The sequence below is a fragment of the Phoca vitulina genome, unplaced genomic scaffold (assembly GCF_004348235.1).
Source record: "Phoca vitulina isolate PV1807 unplaced genomic scaffold, GSC_HSeal_1.0 scaffold31, whole genome shotgun sequence".
NCBI lineage: Eukaryota > Metazoa > Chordata > Mammalia > Carnivora > Phocidae > Phoca > Phoca vitulina.
In genome coordinates this window covers 845,925-869,133 of record NW_022589734.1, presented here as the reverse complement: position 1 = coordinate 869,133, position 23,209 = coordinate 845,925, and the positions used below count along the sequence as shown (strand labels likewise).

Sequence of the window (23,209 nt, the reverse complement as noted above, 5' to 3'; positions counted from 1 at the left end):
ACAGAGCAGGAACACATTGATGTAAGCAAGAAGGTCAAGCATAATATCTTGGAATCCTTTCTGGAATGAAGGGGAGCAGCTCAGAGAAATGACTGAGCCTCCATTTGAAGCAAGAGCCTATCTGAGCTTCTCTGTAGAATGGAAAGCATGCTCATGGGATAGCATGGACTCCTAAGGTCATAGGTATCCACTATATTAGTTCTGGTGTCAAACTTTTGCATTAGTGCAAATCCAGTTGTTAGCGGGCTTACCTGGGCTTAAAGAGTTTAGGCTGAAGAATTTTAAGTAATAAGAAATCAAGAGGTTTTGACTTCCTAAATGTTCGTTTCATACAGATGGTGCTGGCTTGATTCCTTTCTCAAAAGCATCCTTTGGGGGCACCTGGGTGGCTCAGTTGGTTAAGCGACTGCCTTCGGCTCAGGTCATGATCCCAGGGTCGTGGGATCGAGCCCCGCGTCAGGCTCCCTGCTCGGCGGGAAGCCTGCTTCTACCTCTCCCACTCCCCCTGCTTCTGTTCCCTCTCTCGCTGTGTCTCTCTCTGTCAAATAAATAAATAAATAAAATCTAATTTAAAAAAAAAAAAGCATCCTTTGCCCCATTGTTGGGCTTGTGAGATCTTTTTGTCTTGTTCCAACCTCACATTAGGGCTTAAAAAAAGAGAGAATATAAATCAAGTAGGTTATAGTTATGAATCAGTGTGGTCCTTGTAATGATGATACAAAATTAGATATATTAACAAGAATTGTCAACCTATACTGTTGGGTAAAAAAGTCTGCTGCAAGACAGTATCTATACTATATCGTTTATATAAAACCCTACCATCTATTTATCTATCTATGCATGTACATATCTCTGTGCCTATCTATCTAACTACCTAGAGCGAGAGCAAGAGACAAGTTCAAGAGATGTTAAGATTGCTTATCTTTAGGTGAAGAAATGGAGATAATTCTTACTTTTTTCTTTATATTTCATATACATATATACTATTTCAGTAATTAGCATATGTCATTTTTATCTTTAGAAAAAAACTCCGCTTGTTTCATTTTTTCCTCTCTTCCCCTATGATCCTCTGCCTTGTTTCTCAAATTCCACATATCAGTGAGATCATATGATGATTGTCTTTCTCTGATTTACTTATTTCGCTTAGCAAAACTCTAGTTTTATTTTAAGAAGCACACGTTCATGTGTGCACACACACAGACTAAGGTTTATCATATTCTTGGACTTCAAATTCAGGTAGGTCATTTGATCACTCAGTTGAATCATCTGTCTTGGAATGACTGAGCTGGAACACTTCCATGTGAAGTTATATCTTTTTTTTAACAGATTGTATTTTTTTTAGGGTAATTTTAAATCCACAACAAAATTAGGAGGAAGGTACAGACATTTCCCATGTGCCTCTTCCCTACCCCACCATCAACATTCCCTACCAGATTGGTCCATATGTTACAATCAATTGACACATCATGATCACCCAAAGTCTATAGTTCACAGTAGAGTTCATTTTTGGTGTTGTACATTCAATGCGTTTGGACAAATGTATAATGACATGTATCCTTCATTATAATATCATAGAGTATCTTCACTGCTTCTGTGCTCTGCCTATTCATTTCCCCCCACCCCTGCAACTACTGATCTTTTTATTGTTGGAGTTACATCTTTTTAAAGTCAAAATTTTCTTTAGTATTGCTTCTCTCTTTGGAATTTGGATTTACAGAAAACTTGGTTTCAATCCTGGCTCTACTATCAGCTGTGTGGCTCTGAGCAAATTACTAAACCTCTCAGAGCGTAAGTGTCCTTTACTATAACACAGACAGCGGTGATGAATAAATGTGTACAGAGTGCTTATGGTAATTCTGAGGAATGTGTGTATGTGTGTGTGTGTGCACATATGTATATGCATGTGTCGTATGTTTTGTATGTTAACGTATATGTGCATACATTTGTGCATGTCTCTACAGGCAATTTGTGTGTGCAGCTGTGTGTATACATGTGTGTGCATGTTGTATGTATGTACACGTTTGTGTATGCATGTATATTGTCCTCAGTTTACTTCCACCATATATTTCTGATGTGATTTACTATTAGTGTAAATAGGAGGTGTTAATGAGACTCGCATGTTAAAGGACATGAAAATGTAGCAGAGATGCCAGAAGACCCCATTCTGTTTCTTCTCTCCTCTCAGCCAGCACACCTACTCTCAGTTGTCCACCTCTTCGCCCTTCTCTGTCCCTGCCTGCATCTGGCAGGGCTGAGGCAGAGCTGCTCACTGGAACAAAAGAGGGGTCAGAGTGAGGAGAAGTTGCCTAGGGCAGCTGAGATTCCGCTGTTTGTCAAATTCCCAAAGGTAGTCTCTGCCAAGTATGGTTTACTGACTCACATCACATCAGTCTCCTTTTATGTTATTAAGCTACAAACAGAGTACTTTGTTTCTAATTCATCATCACACAAAACTCAAAAGACCTAAGAGATAGAATTCCACCCCTTGGCATCTCAACTACCCTAGGAAAAAAAAATGAAGCAGCCAGTGTGTCCCTGGTCTCAGATAAAACAAAATATTTTAATTCTGGCTAATTTCTTCTTATTCCCAAGAGGGGTTTTATGCACCAAACACTGGGTGAGAAGAGCTCTTTATTTTTGTTTTTTTCAGATCTGTTTTCTTTTAGTCTCTGCCCCTATGAGAACTTTATTCACCAATGTTAAGGATAACAGTAGATTCAAAATCCTGGAGCTGAACTGGCAAAATATAACTAGAGTGCGTAATATTGGTGGTCATGCCACAAAAATGATGGTGCAATTTGTTGTTAAGTAGACAATGTACTTTATTAAATGCCTTTATTATGAACCTTCCAACAGTTCCTGCAGCTTCCTAGGAATTTATGCTGTATAAGTTATCACCATTTGCTTCTTTTCTGTTGCTAAAATTTCACAACCAGATTGAATTGAGATCTCAACCAGGAAACAAGAATTCTGTACTCTTCTTTTCTTGTTCAGTGCAACCTACTGAACAATATTTTAGGAGATTCTAGAGTTTTCCCAAATGGTAAAAAAAAGATCTGTTTCACAAATGAGTTCATATTTTAAACATACATAAAATTTAGACAAACAGAACCCCAATACAAAGACATGTAGTACAAATCAAAGGGAGGGTTTCCATCATGCAACATTTGGTTTTAAACATGTACCCTGATGTGAAGTTTAACCCCAGGATTCTCAACCTCAGCACCACTGACATTGTAGTAATTCTGTGCCATGGGGGCTGTCCTGTGAATTGCAGGTTGTTTAGCAGCATCACTGACCTCTTTCTATCAGATGCCAGTATCGCCCCCATCTCAGCCGTGACCATCAAAAATGCCTCCAGAGTGGTGTAGAACCACTGGTCCAATCCACCAGTGATCAACCCTTAACTCCAATAAAAAGCAAACCCAGGCTATTCAATGAAAATGAAAGAACCATCAATACATGCTATACCATGGAGGAATCTCAGAAACTATGCTAGGTGAAGGAAGCCAGACACAAAGGACTGCACACTCTATGATCCCATTTATGTGAATTATCTTGCAAAGGCAAATCTACAGAGACAGAATGTAGTTTAGTAGCTGTCAGTGTTGTGGATGAGAATGAGTTAACTGCAAATGGTCATGAGGGATCTTACTGGGATAACAAAAGTGTTCTGAATCTGGATTATGGTGATGGCTGCACAACTTGGTAGGTGTACTAAAAATCATTGAATTGCTTCTCTGAGAAACAAACTGAGGGTTCCAGAGGGGAGGGGGGTGGGAGGATGGGTTAGCCTGGTGATGGGTATTAAAGAGGGCACGTTCTGCACGGAGCACTGGGTGTTATACACAAATAATGAATCATGGAACACTATATCTAAAACTAATGATGTAATGTATGGGGATTAACATAACATAATAAAAAAAATTTAAAAAAAAGAAGTCAGTAAAAAAAAAACTAATGATGTAATGTATGGTGATTAAAATAATAAATAAATAAATAAATAAAATCATTGAATTGCATACTTTAGATGGGTGAATTTATGGTATGTAAACTTGACCTCAATAAAGCTGGTTTTTTAAAAAAAAAAAACATGAAAAAATAGGAGGATAAAATGTATTGCAGAAGAAGAGAAAACATGAGGAAAACCCAATTCCATAGATTTCCTTTAACTATGGGAAATAGTCTCCTAAAAACAGAGAGATCAGATTCCCCACATTCTCTCAACCCAGACGACCGTTAAAGCAAGCCACAATATTTTTGCCGGCCAGACAGCTGCAACGTCTGTTAGCACCTGATGCAACTCAACGGGCTGTTTAATTAGTTCTGGTGTGTATCTTTCTATGGAAAATAATGTGTATGCATGGTCACCCATGTTCAACATGGCAAGGAAGAAGACAGGGTGATTATTAGGGTTTTGTCTTATAAGACATTCTATGTTTTCTGTTAGCATATAAAATAATTCACATTCATGATGAAACATGCCTAGTGTGACATGATATGTGAAGTGGAAAAAGGTCTGAAACCACCCAGAATCTCCCTGTTGCCCACTCAAACCTCTGCCGCAGTAAAAAAAAAAAAAAAAAAAATCTCTTCTTTGGTGTGCATTAAATGACAGCTGTTGTTGCTATTCAAAGAAATTCTGGGGACTCTCTTATTGTAAAAGGGACAGCACATGTCTTCTTGGAGAAGGTCCAGCTGCTGTTTAAATTATCTACTGTACAAAATATGCACTCTTTGCTTAGAGGCCTAGTCATTTTCAGGGGGTTCATGACCTGTCTGGGGTTGTTAGCAAAGGGGGTGGGGGAGCCTTCCCTGTCAAAAATATTAACTTGGCCAAATATACAACCCTAAGTGAGGCAGCACTTGAAATTTCTAGAATCTTCAGCTCTGATGGAGCTAAGAAAAGAGAGAAATGGGTTAGAAATTGGGCCTTTTGGGTAAGTTATCCCAAGACTTAAATCTGGCAAAGTTTTTGCGTAAAGGAATGTACTGATAATAAATTCATCCTCCCCACCCATTTCCCCCATTCAGCTGGAAACTGTGGGATCATGAAAGGGAAGAGATAATTTCAATAATTTAAATTTCCCCCACAGGACACACACACAAAAGATACTTTTTTCTTTTAACAACTCTACATGTGCTATGTTACAGAACATTACAATTCTGAGAAATTCTGCCCCTATATTCAGGGCTAGTAAATTAAGGACCAGAGAAATCATACTCAACCTGAGCAAGAAGGCAGCCAGGAAGGCCATACCTCCAACCATGATGCCTGCCAACATTTCAAGAAAAGTATTTGAAACAATAAATAATTCTGATTAGGCCCAATTTGCAAACTGGAGGCTGAGAGCAGGAAGGATGCTGATCTACCTGATTAAATCCCACCAATTTCCTAGAAAATGTCATGTAGAACATTCTCTTTGATTTTTGCTGATCAACTATGACAACCCTCACGGAAAGATTATCAAGACAAGAGTATTTGTCCCATGCAGTCTGTGAAATGTACACACCATTTTGCTGAGCAGGATTCAGGTAACAAACACATTTTAAAAATAAGCATCTCCTAAAATATGGAATTAAGGAAAAGGTGACATTGCTAGAGAAGATCCAAAGATTTATTTTTCACCTTAAATGTTACCTTTTTCTTTGTTAATAAATAAATATAGGCATCAGAAGTAATTTTGAAAAGTTTTCTTTCCATGCATTGACAGTTGTCATACTCCATAATCAGGTCAAAAAACATATTGTTTGGACAAAATAAAATCCTTCTTACCTAAGTGGCGTTAAGTTAGGCTATTTTCTGAAATACTGAGTTGTCTTACTTCCAAAGAAAATAATAGTATTCTGTTTTTTAACCTTAGAGTTTTAAACTTATAAAAACCAAAGTGTGGGGGTATTATTTCAACATCCTGACTATGTTTACTCTAGCTAAGAAAGTCAGAGATATATTCACCATTATACTTAATCGTTGTTTTAAATATTTACTCATAGTCTCTCAAAATGGTTGTCATAACTACATTTCAGTTACCCCATTGCTTCTTTTCCTACTCAAACTTTTCTTTGGAAAAAGTTGATTCTTTTCTTTCTTTTTTTTTTTTTTTAAGATTTTATTTATTTGCGAGAGAGAGAATGAGAGACAGAGAGCATGAGAGGGAGGAGGGTCAGAGGGAGAAGCAGACTCCCTGCTGAGCAGGGAGCCTGATGTGGGACTCGATCCCGGGACTCCAGGATCATGACCTGAGCCGAAGGCACTTGCTTAACCAACTGAGCCACCCGGGCGCCCAAAGTTGATTCTTTTCTATGGACATCAGAAGGTTTTTTGTTTTTTTTTGTTTTTTGGGTGTTTTTGTTTTTGTTTTTGTTTTTGTTTTGAAAAGCTTTAGGGCAAAACAATTTTTACCTCTGGGCAAGAAGATATTGACTCTATGGTCTTTTTATTTTTTAAGATTTATTTTAATTTGAGAGAGAGAGAGAATGCATGAGTTTGGGGAGGGGCAGAGGGAGGAGAGAATCCTCAAGCAGACTCCCTGCTGAGCATGGATCTCAATGTGGGGCTGGATCCCTGGACCCAGAGATCATGACCTGAGCTGAAACCAAGAGTCAGATGCTTAACCGACTGAGCCACCCAGGTACCCCAACTCTCTGGTCTTAATGGTATATTAACTTACAGTTGATGATTTGGTATTAAACTGAATAGCTGTCAGTGGTCCAGAATTGTATTTCTTGAAAAGTGTAACTACACATTTGACCTGTCTAACTATAGATGGTGAGCATCCCTTCACTCCCCCTCATAGTCCTAGGAGCACATGGGTATGGGTACTCCTTCTGTGTGAGCACCTGCTCCTGAACAACCCTTCCTGACCTAGATCAAATTCCGTTTGTTCAGTTTTTGGGCCACCTCCCCTCACTCCCTCTCCTGTACAGCTTCTGCCTTGTTCCTTGCTTCTTTCCTGCACTTTGGTCTTTCTTAGTTCTTCTAGCTTGGTTTTTCTTTGCTTTTCCAGCTGTGTTCCCAGATAGACCCCATCTCTATCTGCTGCCCCTCCTAATCTAGATGCCACCCACTGGCTTCTCCAGGCTTCTTCAGTGGATCCCACAAAACCAATTCAGATCTATAAGCCCCAAGGACAAGATCAGATTAAAGTCCTTGAGGAAAGGAATTTTCCTGCGTAAATGTATCATGTAGAGACAACATTCCCTCATAGTCTAGTTAACTGTGGCCTCTTTTACTATTCATTTCTGCTTCATTAATTCATAAATCAATCCATTGAGAACCAACTATGTCATATGATAAAGTTGCCTCAATCTTTGTTTCTAAATTATTTTGGCAGGTTATCTTTGTGTTTTGCTCAGATGAAGAGCTCGTTGTCCATTGGTTCCAACGTGGTGTAGTGCAAAGAGCACTGGACTAAGAGTCAGAACTGAGTTCCATCTAGATCTGGATCTGCTAGTTAGCCCCTAAATATGGATGCTAGTAATCCCATAGGTTTGTTGGGAAAATGAATTAATATATGCAAAAGTGCTTTATAGACGGAAAACATAAAGCATCATAAAATTGACCAAATAAGAGTAATTTTCAGAATTTTAGACTTCTTTTATTTGGGTAGGGGGCAAATTTTCATAATCTCAGAAAGAAGCTGTTGGACAGAAAATTGAGAGTCTAAACTTTTCCTCAAGAAACCTGAAGAAAAGATGTTGTAAACTAAAACAGATATATATACCTGGACACTGTTTGTGTACAGCAGTGTACCAAGGGCGCTTCAGATCTGAATCAGGAGTCTTCCTGGCGACCCTGGCCGTCAGTGTGTTGGCTTAGGGCTCATCACTCACGTTATTCGATGTTAGCTCACATCTTTTCTAGAGAGGTGGGATTTCAGTAACACATGCTGTGTATCTCTAGAAGTTGCTTTAAATAGCCGTTTTAACTGGTACCGTGAACTTTGTTCAGAGCTAGTTTCACAGCAAACAATCAGCATCAAACTCTTCTGAGAAATGAGTGTAAATTGTGAGAAAGGCAGTGAATGAAGAAATCCAGGAAACAGAACAAGGCTATCAGATAGTAACTGCATGGATTTGAGTGAAAGGTGACAAGGTCAATGATATTCTAAGAAATATATAATAATTTAAAAATCAAAGCCACAAGAAGATATGTGAAGCCAGCAAAGTATGGATGGGCTCTAGTTGGGGCTGCAGAAGCAATTCACAGAAGGAGACCCTGGATAGGCCTTTCCTCTGCACCCAAAGGCAGTCTTCAACCCTCTTGAGTGGATATGTGGGCTCAGCTGGGCAGGGGTCTAACCCACTGCTGCATGCATGGTGGGGCTGCCAAGAATTTGGATTGTTCGACTTAAAATACAGAAAAAGGAAATGAATATGTTAGCCTCTTATTTGCTTAAAAAGCAAAATAAAACAAGATTAGGATGCTAGTGGGAAGGCCTTCATAATAAGAAATTTTAAGAGGCTAAGATTGAATTCGCAAACATTTGATTTTATTATTATTTCTTTAAAGAAAGGCTCAGAAACAAATGATGTCAGCATGTAGGGAAGATCACGAAGCTCCAGGTGCTAAACCAGGTCCTGTCCATTCCACAGAGCGCTCATTATTTCCTGCAATTCCCGAAGTGCTAACTGTATGGAGACAAAGAAGGTCCCAAGTATATTTCTAAAAATTGGGTTGGTGGGCAGGAAGGACTCAGTGAACAGAGGGGCTTTTTATTCACTGGTTGATTGCTTGGCCAGCACATAAGAGATGGCAAACATGTGGTTCCAAGGAGGCACACTGGTAAGGAAACAGGAGAAAAGCTGCAGAAGTAATAGCACAGATTTTGGTGTCCTGGAGTTCTGGGGCTGGAGGGCAGAGAGGGGAGCCAGGGGACTCTTGGGACGGTCCTGTGGCCATGCTTGCTGGCCCACAGGGTGCAGCAACCACCTAAATAGAGCAAGGCCAGAAGAGGTCCTGACAACAGGCAAGGCTGGGAGGAGCAGAGAAAACCACAGGACCGGTGATTCGACAAGAGTTCATGGTAGAACAGAACGTGAGCACCTACTGTGCACCAGGCCCTGCCCTCAAGAAGCTGAAGGTCCATTGTCAGGGGCTTATACTTCTACATTAGAGAAATGGACTTAATGATTTTCAGCACCAAGGAAGGACATGTTTTATAACTGGAAGTCATCAAAACTTCACAAATATATTTAAATATTTAATTAGTTCCCATCATCAAACAGAGGTGTACTGTGGGGGCGCCTGGGTGGCTCCGTCAGCTGCCTTCAGCTCAGGTCATGATCTCAGGGTCCTAGGATCGAGCCGTGTCAGGTTCCCTGCTTGGCAGGGAGTCTCCTCCTCTCTCTGCCTCTGTCCCTCCCCCCAGCTTGTGCTCTTTCAAATAAATAAAATCTTAAAAAAAAAAAAAGAGGTGTACTGTGATTTTGCAATAGAAGTAGTCTTTTTTTTTTTTTTTGTATAAAACATTTAATTTATTGGTCTTTTTGGGGTGTCTGCTGTATGTCCAGTGTATTACAACTGAGCCATTAATCTTGTCGCTTCATCAACATTAACTGGTTCGTTTTCATGACACTGCTGAGGAATCAGCTGTTTCTGCAAAGGTTCAAGGGAAAGGCCTTTTGAGAAATGGGCAAGTTCCTTTTGTATATCTACAAAAGCTTTATTCACTCTGTTAACTTTTTCATCATTCACAATGTTTATCTTCTTAAGATTAGTAGTAACTGGTTTTGCTTTGTTTTTAGACTTAAAGTTTTTTTGGCTGGCTATATGAAATACATTCCTGGACTTCTGCCCTCTTAGTTTGTTCTTGGCCATTGTGCTCCGGCTGACACCATCTACACGCAGATCTTCCGCAATAGAAGTAGTCTTAATAAATTATATGTACATGGAATTATTTTATATCTGACTCTATGAAATGTATTAGGGGAGATGGTAATTTAAAGACACACTAATGGGAATTCTTTGACAAAGAGAAAAGGGGAAACTTCAGCTTCCATTGACCTCTTGTGAAACGTAGAATTTCTTACAATGAGCCTCTTAATGGAAGGAATACCCATAGGAGAACATAACACAGGGAAAATAAAGCAGCTTTCTTACCCAGTGTTCTCAAAAATAACCAAAGTAATCTTTAATTATCTTTGAAGAAAGAACCAGAAAAAATGAAAGAAACGTGAAAAGTTGGAGAATTTTCATTATCTTTTCTCTGCTGTCTCTACAGAGAAAATAAAATGGAAAGTTAGCCAAATCTTAGGTGTTAGGAAATGTGATAAAACCAAATTAGAATAGGGGGACAGGACACCCACTGACACAGGCTATAGTGAAATCATACAGGTTTTCAGGGCCTCCAATATTGCTTAAGGAGAGAGGACTAATACAGAATGAAGAAAGTGAAGCACATAAAAATGTGTTTTGTTTTTCATGAAGGACCTTGTGAACATAGAAGCATACTTATGCATTTAACACCTGATCCTCTCTGTTACAATCAGTAATGACATGGAATGAAAAAAGAATAATAAGGGACATTTTACACATGCTGTAAAAATGTTCTTTTATTGAATTTTATATTGGTTATCATGTCAATAAATAAAAACAAAAATATCACAGTAAAAAGGAAAAAGCCATGTATGAATACTTTTTAGTTACAATAATGTGTATGTTGAAAAATGGGGGAAACATATACCTAGATGTTGGTCTGTCACATTAATGAATAATTACAATTTGTTTTTGAGCCTTCTGCAAATTTGTCAATGATTTTGTCAAAACAGAACTTTTTACGTCAGATTTGTCAATTGACCTTCACTCTTCATTGATCATAGAACACTTGCTTTATTTTAATTTTGAAAAATATCTTTCATGTGGAGCAACAGATATACAAGTATTTAGGAAAGGTGTTAAACAAAAGGATAAGATTGGAAGAGATGCAAAAAAAAAATCCCATTTCACATCAAATTCCATAAATAGCATTGCGTTTCTTTGGAACCAATTCTGGTGGTTTTCTAATATGTCTGCAATCAAAAAATTGTAAAGCCAAGTAAACATTCAAGTGGTCACTCAGAATGCCAGACTGAAGGGACTGCATATAAGATCCTTGGGTATTTCAAATCTACTCTGCAAGTGTAGAAATGTAATTATCACAGAGTTTGGATTCTAGATCATTCTGAATTTACTGGAAAAGAAAAAAACAAACAAAAAACCCCCAAACAATAGACCAGCTGATTCCCTATGCCCCAGTCCTGCCCATAAACTAGGAGTTCTCCACATTCACTTCCATATAGAACATGTTGTTAATAAAGGATATAATAAAAATATGGACATTTTAAGCTTATGCATACATTATTAAAACTCTACAGCAGACACAGCCATTGTTTAGACTTAGAACTTAGATCAACAGGGGTCCTGAATGGCTCATTCCAGTTAAGCCTCAGACTCTCGGTTTCAGCTCAGGTCATGATCTCGGGGTCATGGGATTGAGCCCCGAGTCAGGCTCTGTGCTCAGTGCGGTGTCTGCTTGTCCCTTTCCCTCTACCCCTTCCCCTGTTCTCTCTCTCTCAAATAAATGCATAAGATCTTAAAAAAAAAAGAACTTAGACCAACAAAATAATTTTTTGGGGGGGAGATATATTTTATCACTGGAATAGTTTAAGACTGCTGGCTCTGGCTGGTAATAAAATACAGATTATCTTTTAGTTACTTATTAAAATTTGTTTTTATTTTTATTTATTTTAATTTTTTTAAATTTTATTTTATTATGTTATGTCACTATACAATACATCATTAGTTTTTGATGTAGTGATCCACGATTCATTGTTCTCGTATAACACCCAGTGCTCCATGCAGTATGTGCTCTCCTTAATACCCATCACGAGGCTAACCCATCCCCCCACTCCCCTCCCCTCTAGAACCCTCAGTTTGTTTCTCAGAGTCCATATTCTCTCACGGTTCATCTCTCCCTCCGATTCCCTCTCTTCATTTTTCCCTTCCTTCTCCTGATGAACACACAACATTTGCATCAACATGGATGGGACTGGAGGAGAATATGCTAAGTGAAATAAGTCAAGCAGAGAAAGTCAATTATCATATGGTTTCACTTATTTGTGGAACATAAGGAATAGCATGGAGGACATCAAAATTTGTTTTTAATAAATGCTCTATAGTCAATGTGTCTCTACATCTCCTGTACCAGGAATGGAAAGGTCCTGCTGCATCTCTGGTGGCTGCTGAGGCTGCAATCATTGTGAGGAGGGACAGTTGGAATCCCCTAACTCCTGGTGTTGCTTTCATGCTTCCTCGACACCCAGCTCTAATCTGAGAACTGGGAGAGAGGAGTGAGAGAGGAGTGAGAGGGGGACAGGAGGACAGAGAGGAGGACAAGGGGAGGAGAGAGGAGGGGAGGGCAGAAAACGAGGGGAGAGGGCTTCTAGTTGCCAGAGACACCCAAATGACCAAGCCACATTGGAGGCTCCAACACTGGAGTTTGGGTGAAGTACTCTGGACAACCCTGCTGTGTGAGACACTGGGAAGAAGTATCTCTGCAAGGTTGCACTTTAGCACCAGGTGTCCCTGGAGAGTGTCAGGCTGTGCTTCCCTGCAAGCATGGTAAGTGTCCCTGAGCTCTGGCCTCGGAGGGCTGCCTTGCCTGGCAGCGCAGGCCATTCTTCTGGGGCAACCAGTCATGCCTGCCCCCAGGCTCCTCTGGTGGAGAGGAGGTGGGACTGTCTTGCAGCCTGATAGCCCCACTGCCCCATCAGCCTCCTGCCCTCCTGTCACCAATAATCTTTTGTACCCCTAACTCTGTTTCTGCTTCTGGAGAAAGCAAACCAGCACTGCTTGTCACTACTTCAAGACGGTCATTATCTATGTTGCCTCACTTGGTAGATTCATCTTTGTAGAGGTCCCATGGGGCATCCGGTCCAGGCTATGATCCTGTTCCCCTCCTAATTGCTCTACCTTCCTGCCTCCAGCCCATCCTGAGGGACCCAAATCAATCCAAGGCCTTCCCATGGCTTCCCACAGTTTACAGGGCAGGATAAGATTAGCCATTCAACTTTCCAACCCTCACCTCCCTCATAGTCACCTTCTCCAAGACAGGTCCTGGACTTCCCAGTACACCGTGTTCACTCTTGTCTGTGCCTTTACTTGCATGTCACCCTCTTCCCAGGATGCCCTTGACTTCTTCCAAGTTTTCCATCCCCAGCAGGACACTCTCCATGAAGCATCTGTGGTCCTCTCGGCCTGCATTCATGCTTCTGTGCTCAGCATTTGTCCACAGAATATTTGGGAGTGACTATCTTCTCTCTCCAACTCAAAATCTGAAGACAAGGCTGCCCTGCCTAATTTCTCCTTTCCCTCATGGCAGTCTGCACAGTGCTAGCTCTACAAGCATCTCATGACATAGCTTTCCCAGTGGGCCGCGGGCACTGCAGCATGATTGAGGCACTGCAAACTATCCTCCCCCGCTCTTCATGGGCTTTGGTACAGGGGGTGGGGGCCTCTCACGTGGGCACAGAGTCTGTAGCAGAGGCTCAGATGCCACGGCTGATGGCCTTCATGTCAGAGGGTGTCATTTCTCCAGAGAGGCCAGAGGGAAACACAGATCAGTGGGGGCACATTGGCAGGCACGGATGCTTCTAAATGCTTTCTAAAGATAAAAGCAGTGAGTCACAGGCCAAGCTCCAGCTAGCACACTTCAGGACGAAGTGTGTAGGAGAACCCATGCTCCCCACTCAGACCCACTTTTAGTATCAGCTTGTTGACACTCAGATACTTCTTGGAAGCTTGTGGCACTTCCTTCAACCTATCACTGTGTCTCCGCCCTACCCAAGGCTGAGCTCCAGGGCTGCCTGTTGTATGGCAAATCACCCTGTTCTGTCCCCCATGGCCATGGCATGCAGAATCCTCTGTTGGCCAGCTTCCCATTAGGTTCAGGGAGATAAGACAGGAGGACACCAGATGGGAAACTTCTACTCTGCTTCCTCCTAGCCTCCCATACTTCTTAAAGACCTGTCCTGCTCAGGTCCTAACTGGGCACCCCTGCATGGCTCACTTCTTACTTGGCTCTATTAACTCCATCTCCCAGCCCTGGCCCTCAGACCCAGGGGTTGGAAGGAGGTCCTGTCAGTCTCTGGTTGCTTTGACATCCACTGTTGCTGACATCCACTGTTGATGAGTGTCTCCATTTGAGTTATTTGACTTGAATGACAGCAAATCCCTGAACTTCTTGCAAAAACCTCACTGAGGTTCCTCTATTTGCATAATGATGGCACATCAGAGACAGAATACCATCTGCTTGAAGTACCAGGCACTAGCCCTCTTCCCCCCTTCCTGTACACACATGGGCCATTCTGTATTCTTGCAAAGGGCCTCCTGGGGCCTCAGGACATCTCAGTACTCTGCCTGCTACTCTAGGCTAAATCAGAAATGCCTAGTCAGAGGTAAGTGTGGCAGCCATAGTGTACACACAATGGGTAGATTTTGATGGAAAGAAAAAAGAAATGCCTTTCTCGTGTGCCTATTTAACTATACTTACCTATCTTCCACCTTAATCTCCCCACTAGGCCTCTTATCTAACATAAACCCACCTTCAGAAAAAATCTTGAACAGAAATGCACATGACTGTAAGCATTTTTATTAGCTTAGCCTCCCAGGGGTAGTGCATTTCAAAAGGAGTGGTGACATTTAGGCCCACCTGAGTCAGATTGCTTGGATTCCAATCCTCACTTGGCCACTTTCTGGCCCTGAGACTGGGCAATGCTCCAGTTCTCTAGAACTTGGATTCTCCCATAGTGAAATCTATCCCATGAGATTGTTGTCAGAAGAGATTTCAAGAAAAAGTCTCAATGCCAGCTTCTCTCCCACATTAAGTGCTGAATAACTGTTGACCATCATGAGGCTGATTATCTTGTTATCTAGATGGGAGGTTTTCATGATTAGAAAGGCCTTTCTAGACACATAAAATGCTACCGAGGAAGGCTGTGAGGCTGCCTCTGCCCATATCACTGTGCCACAACACAGGGTGCCCTCTAGCACTGCTCATCCCTTCTAGGGAGCTTCTTTACTCCAGTCTTAGAAGAAGTTCCCCACATGAGTGGGTTGCCTCCTCTGGGACTTCCCCAAGGTATTCCAGAGAACCAGGATGAAAATGGACCTCAGTCAGGCCTGTCTGGCATGTGACTATCTTGGCTGCCTGGTCACCAGTCCAGGACCTTGGCCTCTCATCTCCCCCAACCTGCTCTATCAGGACCTGTGCCTTCCTGTTTGTGGAAGGTGGAAGATGACAGGTAGGGGCTCTGGCAAAGCAGAGAATAGGCCTCTCTGCTGTGGGACAGTGAATATCAAGGCATGAAATGGGTTTTAGCTCACATCTGCAGTATACCTCTGGGATGCACCTGATTTGGGGAGATTCATGAAGGCTTCTGCAAACAGTCTAGAAATGGTCCTCTCCTTTCACACCTTCTTGCCTTTCTCTCTGTCACCACCTCAGTGAGAGAATCCAAAGGAGAATTCCAAACATCTAACCCCTGGCACATGACAAGCTTCTCTAGGGATTCCCATTCTGAGGAAGCTCAGCGCCACTTGGGTCTCTTGCCTTGAAGGGCACACCCTTTGCAAAGCAGAAGGTGACATTTCTTTAGTGCACATGTAGAGGGCTTTTGATTTGTATTTTCCAAAAAGGCTCCATATCAGTGCCTTGGGGAAACCCACAGCCAACCAACAAAAGGCAAACCCGCTCACCAGAAAGTATGGTTCCTGTTTGTGCTGGTTTGGCCACTTCTGGTGAAGGGCACAAAAGGCTGAGGGCAAAGCACTTGATGATGAACAAACTTGACGGGGAGAGAGGGACAAACACCATGTCAATGGCAATGTTCCATTCATATATTTGCTTGTCACTGATGTGTGTCCTAGAGGACTGAGAAGCTAAGTAGAAAGGCCACTGTAATTCGGCCTTCTTGGGTCAAGTTGGACAAATAGGCAAATGGTGTGATCAGCACTATTTCCAAAAACTACATTATTCCTAGAAGGGGTTGTTAAACCCACAAAAATCAGTTTTATTTTTTTACCCCTGGCTCCTATCTAGTTTTCTTTTCTTTTTTCTTTCTTTTTCTTTCTTTCTTTCTTTCAAGATTTTATTTATTTGACAGAGAGAGAGAGAGACAGCGAGAGAGGTAACACAAGTAGGGGGAGTGGGAGAGGGGGAAGCAGGCTTCCCGCTGAGCGGGGAGCCCGATGCGGGGTTCTATCCCAGGGTCCTGGGATCATGACCTGAGCAGAAGGCAGACACTTAACCATCTGAGCCACCCAGGAACCCCCTATCTAGTTTTCTTAAGTAGGCCTTTGAATAAAGGATGTGCTCAGGTACAATCCCATCCAATACATCTCCTAACCCCACCTCTAAATAGTCAACATCACACTCAGAATGCTGAACTGCCTAGTAATTTCAGTCACCTGCTAAAATAGCTCTTTTGACACCAGACTCTAATAACTGAACTAGAAACTTCAGGAAAATTAACTGCAAATTACTAACTCTTGATCAACAGTTTGCATAGATATCCAGAGCCAAAATAAACCTAAACTTGCAGATGTTCAAATACATACTGGCAATTCTTTCCCCCGATGGAAAGAGACACAGGCACAGCACTTGCAACCTTTAGTCAGATGCTTATTAGGTGGTTAAGCCTCAGCTACAAAATAGATACTAATTTTGATTACTAATTTTGGTACTGGCTGAACTAATTATGTCCTGTTACTGCAGTGACAGGTCTCAAGATCTATAGCGGGGATAGGAAAACAAGAGCAAAGTGTCAAGATCTCTCTGCATGATGAAATGTGGCCAGTGCATTACATGCATCCAAGTCCATGAGCCTAAGGCCTAAGGAGACCCTACTAAATCCTAAGAAGGGAACAACTGACATGCTCAAGCCTCCGGTGACAAGTCAAAGGCAGCTTTTTTTTTTTTTCTTCTCCTTCTTCTCAGTTTCTCCCCTTCTCTGGGCAATAAAAAGGAAAGGGAAGAAGAACTTCCCTCTGAAGTCTTGGTGATTTCTTGTTAAGTACATATATAAATATAAGCATGTTGAAAGCACATTCTTAATAAAATTATTAATAACTTAGGCTCAGGATGGGAGGAGTCATCTAGTGTGGGATCACAGGGTTTTGATTTTTAGTGTGTTCCCTATTTTTATGACTAGATACTGCTGTGCAGAGCAGCCCTTTGTGACTGGCTCTGGTTGTGTAATATGGGCTCTGACATTTCCCTGGTTGCCCCAGGTACCTGCCACTTAAGGTACCCGAGCTCGAGGTACCCTTGATGTTGCACACATGACTCCCCTGAAAGCTAAGAATTTCTCTAAAACAAAACTAAAAAACATAAGACCCAGGTGTATGTGCACACACACACACACACACACACGCACACAAATCACTAGATTTTCTAAGTTGTCTCTATGCAAGAGTAACACGAAACAGCACCAGAAGTTGGAAGTGGGGTTCCCTACTGTGACAGAAACTAGAAAGAACAAGCACCCAATAAATAAGAAAAAAAGCCACTAGTGGGAACCCATCCTTACAGAAAAGCATAAATGCTATTGAAGACACATGAGGAATACCCAAGGTTAATGAAGGTGCTCTAAAAAAGGTGATTTAAGTCAAAGATCACCTTTGTACATAAACAGGATGGTCTGCTAGACCCTGGAAAGGTGACTTCAGCGAGCAAAGCAGGAGCCTGGTAGAAATACCACTTACATATGTTATGGGAATAGCAATCTGATTACGGGGCATATCAGATCAGGATTATCCCCTGCCCCCCTGCAAAGGCTCTTAGCTCCATGTCCATCTCACCGGACAATGCCTAATGACTAATTTGGCTTCCTCCAAAATCCTGATAATGAAAGAGAACTAGCCTAGGGAATAAAACTGGTTTTCATAAAGATACTTTTTTATCTTTCACAATAAATTATAAAATTGGACATCTGAATTCCACATTGTCATGAGTCTAGTTCCTGGGAGTCTGTCCTGGGTGCACAGATAAACTTGAGGACCTAACCTGCAAAGCTGGGATGATTGCCCTTGGAGGCCCTAGGTCTGGCAGTCCCCTTAAATCTAACTTTGACATTTCAGAGCCCATACACCACCATCAAAGGAAAGGAGGATGTTGATACAAAGAACCATTGTGTTGGAAGCAAGATTCCAGAGTGTCAAGGCCACAAAATCCATAGTCCCCCACATTCAATGCAGTACCAAGAGCATTTGCTTCTCCGTTCCCAACCTCCCTCAAGCCCAAATCTATTTGCCTCCTTGGCCCCTCTTCTTCTCCACCACCATGACCCTGTTCAGGGCATCATCTTCAATCACCTGGATGATTGTAACAGCTGCCCCCGACCGGCCTCCAGTGTGGACCCTCCATTATCCACCTACACACCAACCAACCATGGTACCTGCTTGCCCTAGCAAGTTCAGCGAGCCCCCACCCCTACTCATTACATCCACATAATGGCATGCATGCTTCTTCTGAGGCTCTAAGCTCAGGAATCAGCCCTGTGGGAAGCTGGCACAGCACGACCTCTGAGCTTGATTAGCTCCAAGGGCTAGGATAAGAAGTAAACCAGCTACTGTATACTAAGATATGGTACTATACAGATACTAATCAATGGTATCAACCGGCTGACTGGGCCCTTGCTTGTGTGTGCAGCTTTGTCTGTATCACTTACCCTCACTGCCCACCCCTTGGCTCTTGCCCTAGTCACAGAGTGACTTGGGGTCACCCCAGCGCACTGTGCTCCCTCATGCCACCAAGTTAACACACATGCTGGGCCTCTGCCTGGACTGCCCTTCCTCCCGCTATGCCCAACTAATTCTAGCACTTAAGCTTGAAGTCTCAAATTAGGTATCACTTTTTCCAAGATGCCTTCCCTGAACACTGCCTTCCTCACCCCAAAACTGGAATGGTGTTTCTCTTCCCCTCCCCCACATGTAGCACCAGGAGCACCTATACTGGTCCTTATGACCCACTCTGCAATTACCAATTTTCCTAACTGCCAACTCCACTGATGGGGCCCCAAACTCCCCAGGGAGAAAGGGGTGTGGTGGGGGAAGCAACCAAATAGAGGTTCTGGCTTCTGCAGCCATACAGCTCTGCTGCAGGGGTACTGGTTCCCCCTTGGCCCTTACTAGAGCCTTACAAACTTCTAAGTTCAAAGCGCAGGGGCAGCTCAGCTCCTCCCTCTCTTAACCCACTGATTCGGGATCAAAAGTTCAAAATTCAGGCAAATCAGAGCTAACATTTTCCGTTTGGGGTGTATTTTTTGGCCTCTTTGAGCCTCGAGTGACTAAAATAATACCCTCTGTGGGTTTATAAAGCTTTGCAGTGATAGTTTGTAACCCACAGAACACCAGACAATTATTAGAGGATTATTGTTGGTGCCAGATCTGGTCCTATAGCAAGAAGAGGGGGACAGGAAAGGATGTCAGCCTGTGAGGGATGAGTGACTCTACTGGATTGGGGCCATCACCAGAAAACCTTTTTTCCTAATTCTGCTGCCTCGTTGTCCTACACACAGCACGGAGGTCTTCCTGAGGCTCTGTGCTATGTCTTGGCCACTGTTCCTGAGTTTTCCACAGAGACAAGGCTCTGCCACACACTCACAAGGGGGAAGTGGAGACATCTCAGGGCTTTTAGGGCTGGCACATGAGAGTACTCGGACGTTCCTACAACTGGATTACCTGTGCTACATCCAGGCAGGCTTGCTGAGTCAGAATAAGCATTTTAATGACTGAAACTGATCCGTGCATATCATCCCACACCTGGCAGGGGCTGCCGCCAGTGCAAAGGGTCCTCCTCTTCATTCCAGCCCCTTCCCTGAGCCCTTGTCAGGAGATTCCAGGCATTAGTAGCAGAAACTCAGAACATAGGTGAAGCCTGCCACCTACAGTTAAAGGGTCCATGTATATTAGCTCCCGTATCCACCTGCCCTTAGTTCAGGCCCAAATTATCCTTGGAGGGAAACGTTAAATCTCTTTCTTCCTCCGCTAGATTTAGACAAGGAAAATTTAGGAAACTGACTTAAATTGCTCTTCAAGCCAGTCTGTGTTTCTTCAAATTAAAAGCTGAATATGGAATCAGAGTAAACTGCATTCAACAATGTGCAGCAAATGTTCATGGAGCACCTGGGCTGCACACCCTTCACCCTTGTGGTAAATGCAGTAATTCCAGAGGTGCCATGTGCCAGAGAACTATGAGTCCAATTTCTGGGTTTCTTTCTGTTCACGCTGAGGATCAATTTTTCTCTCATGGTGAAATTAATTCACTTCTCCTAAGTGCCCCCTGTACTACCTTCTGGAGGAAAGAGTGGTCTCTGCAATTAAACCAGCAATTACTGCTATAGGAGCAGGCTCCGATCCTGCCTCACAACCCTCAGCGGCAGGAACATGTATGACATCCACACCTCAGCTAAGGAAGAGTGCATTGCACATGGAGTTCAATGCTCGGTGGCCCTTTGTTAACAAAAATGTGTAGCTTTTGGTAAAGTCCACCATGGGGAACACAAACCATGGGTAGAGCACACAGCAAGAGGTATTTCCCAAGCTGGGGAATTTAAGAACACACAAGCAGAGTTTACACAGCACAATTCTCCTGAGAAGCAATCATGATTACTAAACAGTTACCAAAACAGTGCAGTAGGGCTCTTGAGATTGCTTTATAAACCCAAAGTTAAGGTTAAAGAAATTGCTGTAGCAGTGGTATTAAGGTAAAAATATTTTCTCTTGGGGAAGAGTATCTTTAGTTCTCAACATAGAACATCATTACACATGTATTCAGTTTAAAATGAAAACCAAATTTACAAATCGCTTCTGGATACTTAAAAATAAACTCTAGGTTGCTTTTCTTTTTGGCAGCACCAGCCTAAACTCTGTGGCTTTGTGATATTTCAGAAACTTCAGGTACCTTACAGTCTTCTGAGAAAGGCCCAGTGCTTCAGAATTCCTGCAGTGGCTGTGGAGAAAGAACATTACTGGCAACAAAAATTAAAACAACATTTCAAGACCTCCAGGAATTGTTCATAAATGTTCATAAATGTTCATAAATGTACACACATATTTCAGCATTTCAGCTGATAATCCTACATACTTTTTCTGTGAGTATATTCACATTTCTTTTTGGTTCAAGGAAAAAAATGTACTTTATAGACAAATTGTTTCAGCTGTAGGTAGAAAATTCCATGGCCATGCTTCCCTTTCCTGGTGTATATCTGGGGCCTATGTGGGTGTATAGAGTTTTCCCTGGTCCCCAAAGCGGCTCACCTGTGACATTACCCTTTATATGCTTTCCTGTGCATATATAAGAGCATTTCCTGCTCTTCTTAGTCAGAGGCTCTGTTGGTGGTGGAATTTGGAGAAACTGGGCTGCAACATCTTTTTAGGGAGAAGCCAAGTATACTTTTTCATTCTTGTGGCTCTGTGTGCTTAAACAATTTGAGCTGGTGTAAAAGACTGGACCACGAAATTGCTCACAGAATTCCAGGATCCTGCGGCCCCACACTGCAAACTGCAGACGCTCTCCAGGCCTGCTGGACTTGGCCTGAATGTGGAATTTTACCCACCAGAAAGCACTACTGGAGCTCAAGTCAGAAATTTTAAATAGCTCAATGATACTGATGCTTTTGCCCTTTGGCTTCAAAAGCAATCACGACCAAACATTTTCAACTATGAGCTGATTACAATAACAAAAATACCTTTTCAAAAAACATTTAATGAGGTAGCTGAGGTCACATATCAAATCCACAGCATACATGAAGGTGCTTAATAAGTGCGCAGGCATTTTAAAATGTATTTTTAAATGCAAACTTGCTACAATGCCTAATAAATGCTCATTCTTCCCAGTTCCTGAAGATGCATGCAGATGTTGCAAAGAGGCCCTTGCAGAGTTATAACAGCAAGAGAACAAGAGGCTGAGAGTAAGTGAAGCTGGACAGGAGGAGAAAGGAAGGGAGCTCTGGGCATATAGCTTGGGCTGAGGTGGTTGTGCTCCCCATGGAACTGAAATATAGTCAGGGCCACTGAGAACACACACCAAGAACTCAGGGACATGATAGGCTGAGAAGAGGGTCTTGACTTGAGGTGGCAGGAACCACAGCCTGGGGCACTTTCATTAAGATCGAGGCAATGCCCAGAGCACACCCCCACACACCTTTGAGGGCCCCGGGGAACCACCCTCAGAAGGGAGTCCAGCCTCCTGCTGCCCTCACCACAACCACTCTGGGTTCTGTCTGCTCCCAGCCACAGGCTGCTTTATGCTGAGCAGCTTTTAAGATGTTAACTTCAAATGATTCCCATGTGGAGTCATGGACAAAAGGAAAGGTGGTGATACCAAGCCTGGAAGCATGGACTTTGTGACTGTTCCAGCAATACGAACATTTAGAGTTCACACATCCACACGCATGGGCACACACGCACACTCGCCTGCACTCAGGCGCACGCATGAGTCGGTGTGGGGCAGCCAAGCAGACTCCCCAAGCTCAGGCAGGGCAGGAGTGGGCAGGATAAAGGGGCCTGGGGCAGGGCTGGTGGATTCATGGAGGAGGAGCCTGGATCCACCTTTGCCACCCTCCCCTTCCTGTCCTCCACGGGGGCAGCCAGCACACCAGGGCACCCAGCAGAAATGCACTGAAGACAAGGGATGGACAGGCAGGCACCAGATCACTCAGTTATTAGGTCTCCGTCGTATAGTTGCTGTAGGCCAAAGGAGGCAGGGTCTGAAAGTTGCTCCACCGCCTTGTACCAGGCTGGGACTCCACACGCCCTTGCTCTTTATATTTACCCAGAATGTTTTTGGCTTCTTCCACATCCCGCAAAGGGCTCTCTCCATATTCTTCCTTCAGCCACTGCCGGTACTGGAGAAGTTGAAAACAAAACCAAAATGTCACACACACACCTGCATCTACATAGATTTCACCTATTACTTAATGTTACAGATTTTGCCACATATAACCAAGGAATAAATGGGCATTGGGCAATCAGAGATCTGTGGTTGGCCGGCCAGTGTCAAGCAAGAGAAATAACTGCTTCTTCCAGGTTTTAGCCTGAGGACATGAAAGCAAGCCAAACCAAGAAAATGGCACTTGGCCCAAAGGGAAATAAACAGACGTTAATATGGGGTCTGAAGATGTTAAAAGATAATGTCCTACAGCTGCAGCTGGTGAACAAGGGACCAGT

At 42.7% G+C, this 23,209-nt stretch overlaps 2 protein-coding genes across 2 annotated transcripts in view; both read right to left on the bottom strand.

The window, feature by feature from the left end:
- Positions 1-23,209, bottom strand: part of LOC116644826 (interferon regulatory factor 4-like) — a 136,992-nt gene that overhangs the window by 42,515 nt on the left and 71,268 nt on the right. Inside the window, exon 7 of the mRNA XM_032424668.1 lies at positions 22,815-22,887. Within this exon, the coding sequence (XP_032280559.1) occupies positions 22,815-22,887 (73 nt within the window). The remainder of the gene's footprint in view (positions 1-22,814; positions 22,888-23,209) is intronic.
- Positions 9,456-10,506, bottom strand: LOC116644827 (ribosomal biogenesis factor). Its single transcript, XM_032424669.1, has one exon. The coding sequence runs from the start codon at positions 9,818-9,820 to the stop codon at positions 9,518-9,520; it is 303 nt and encodes a 100-aa protein (XP_032280560.1). The 5' UTR covers positions 9,821-10,506; the 3' UTR covers positions 9,456-9,517.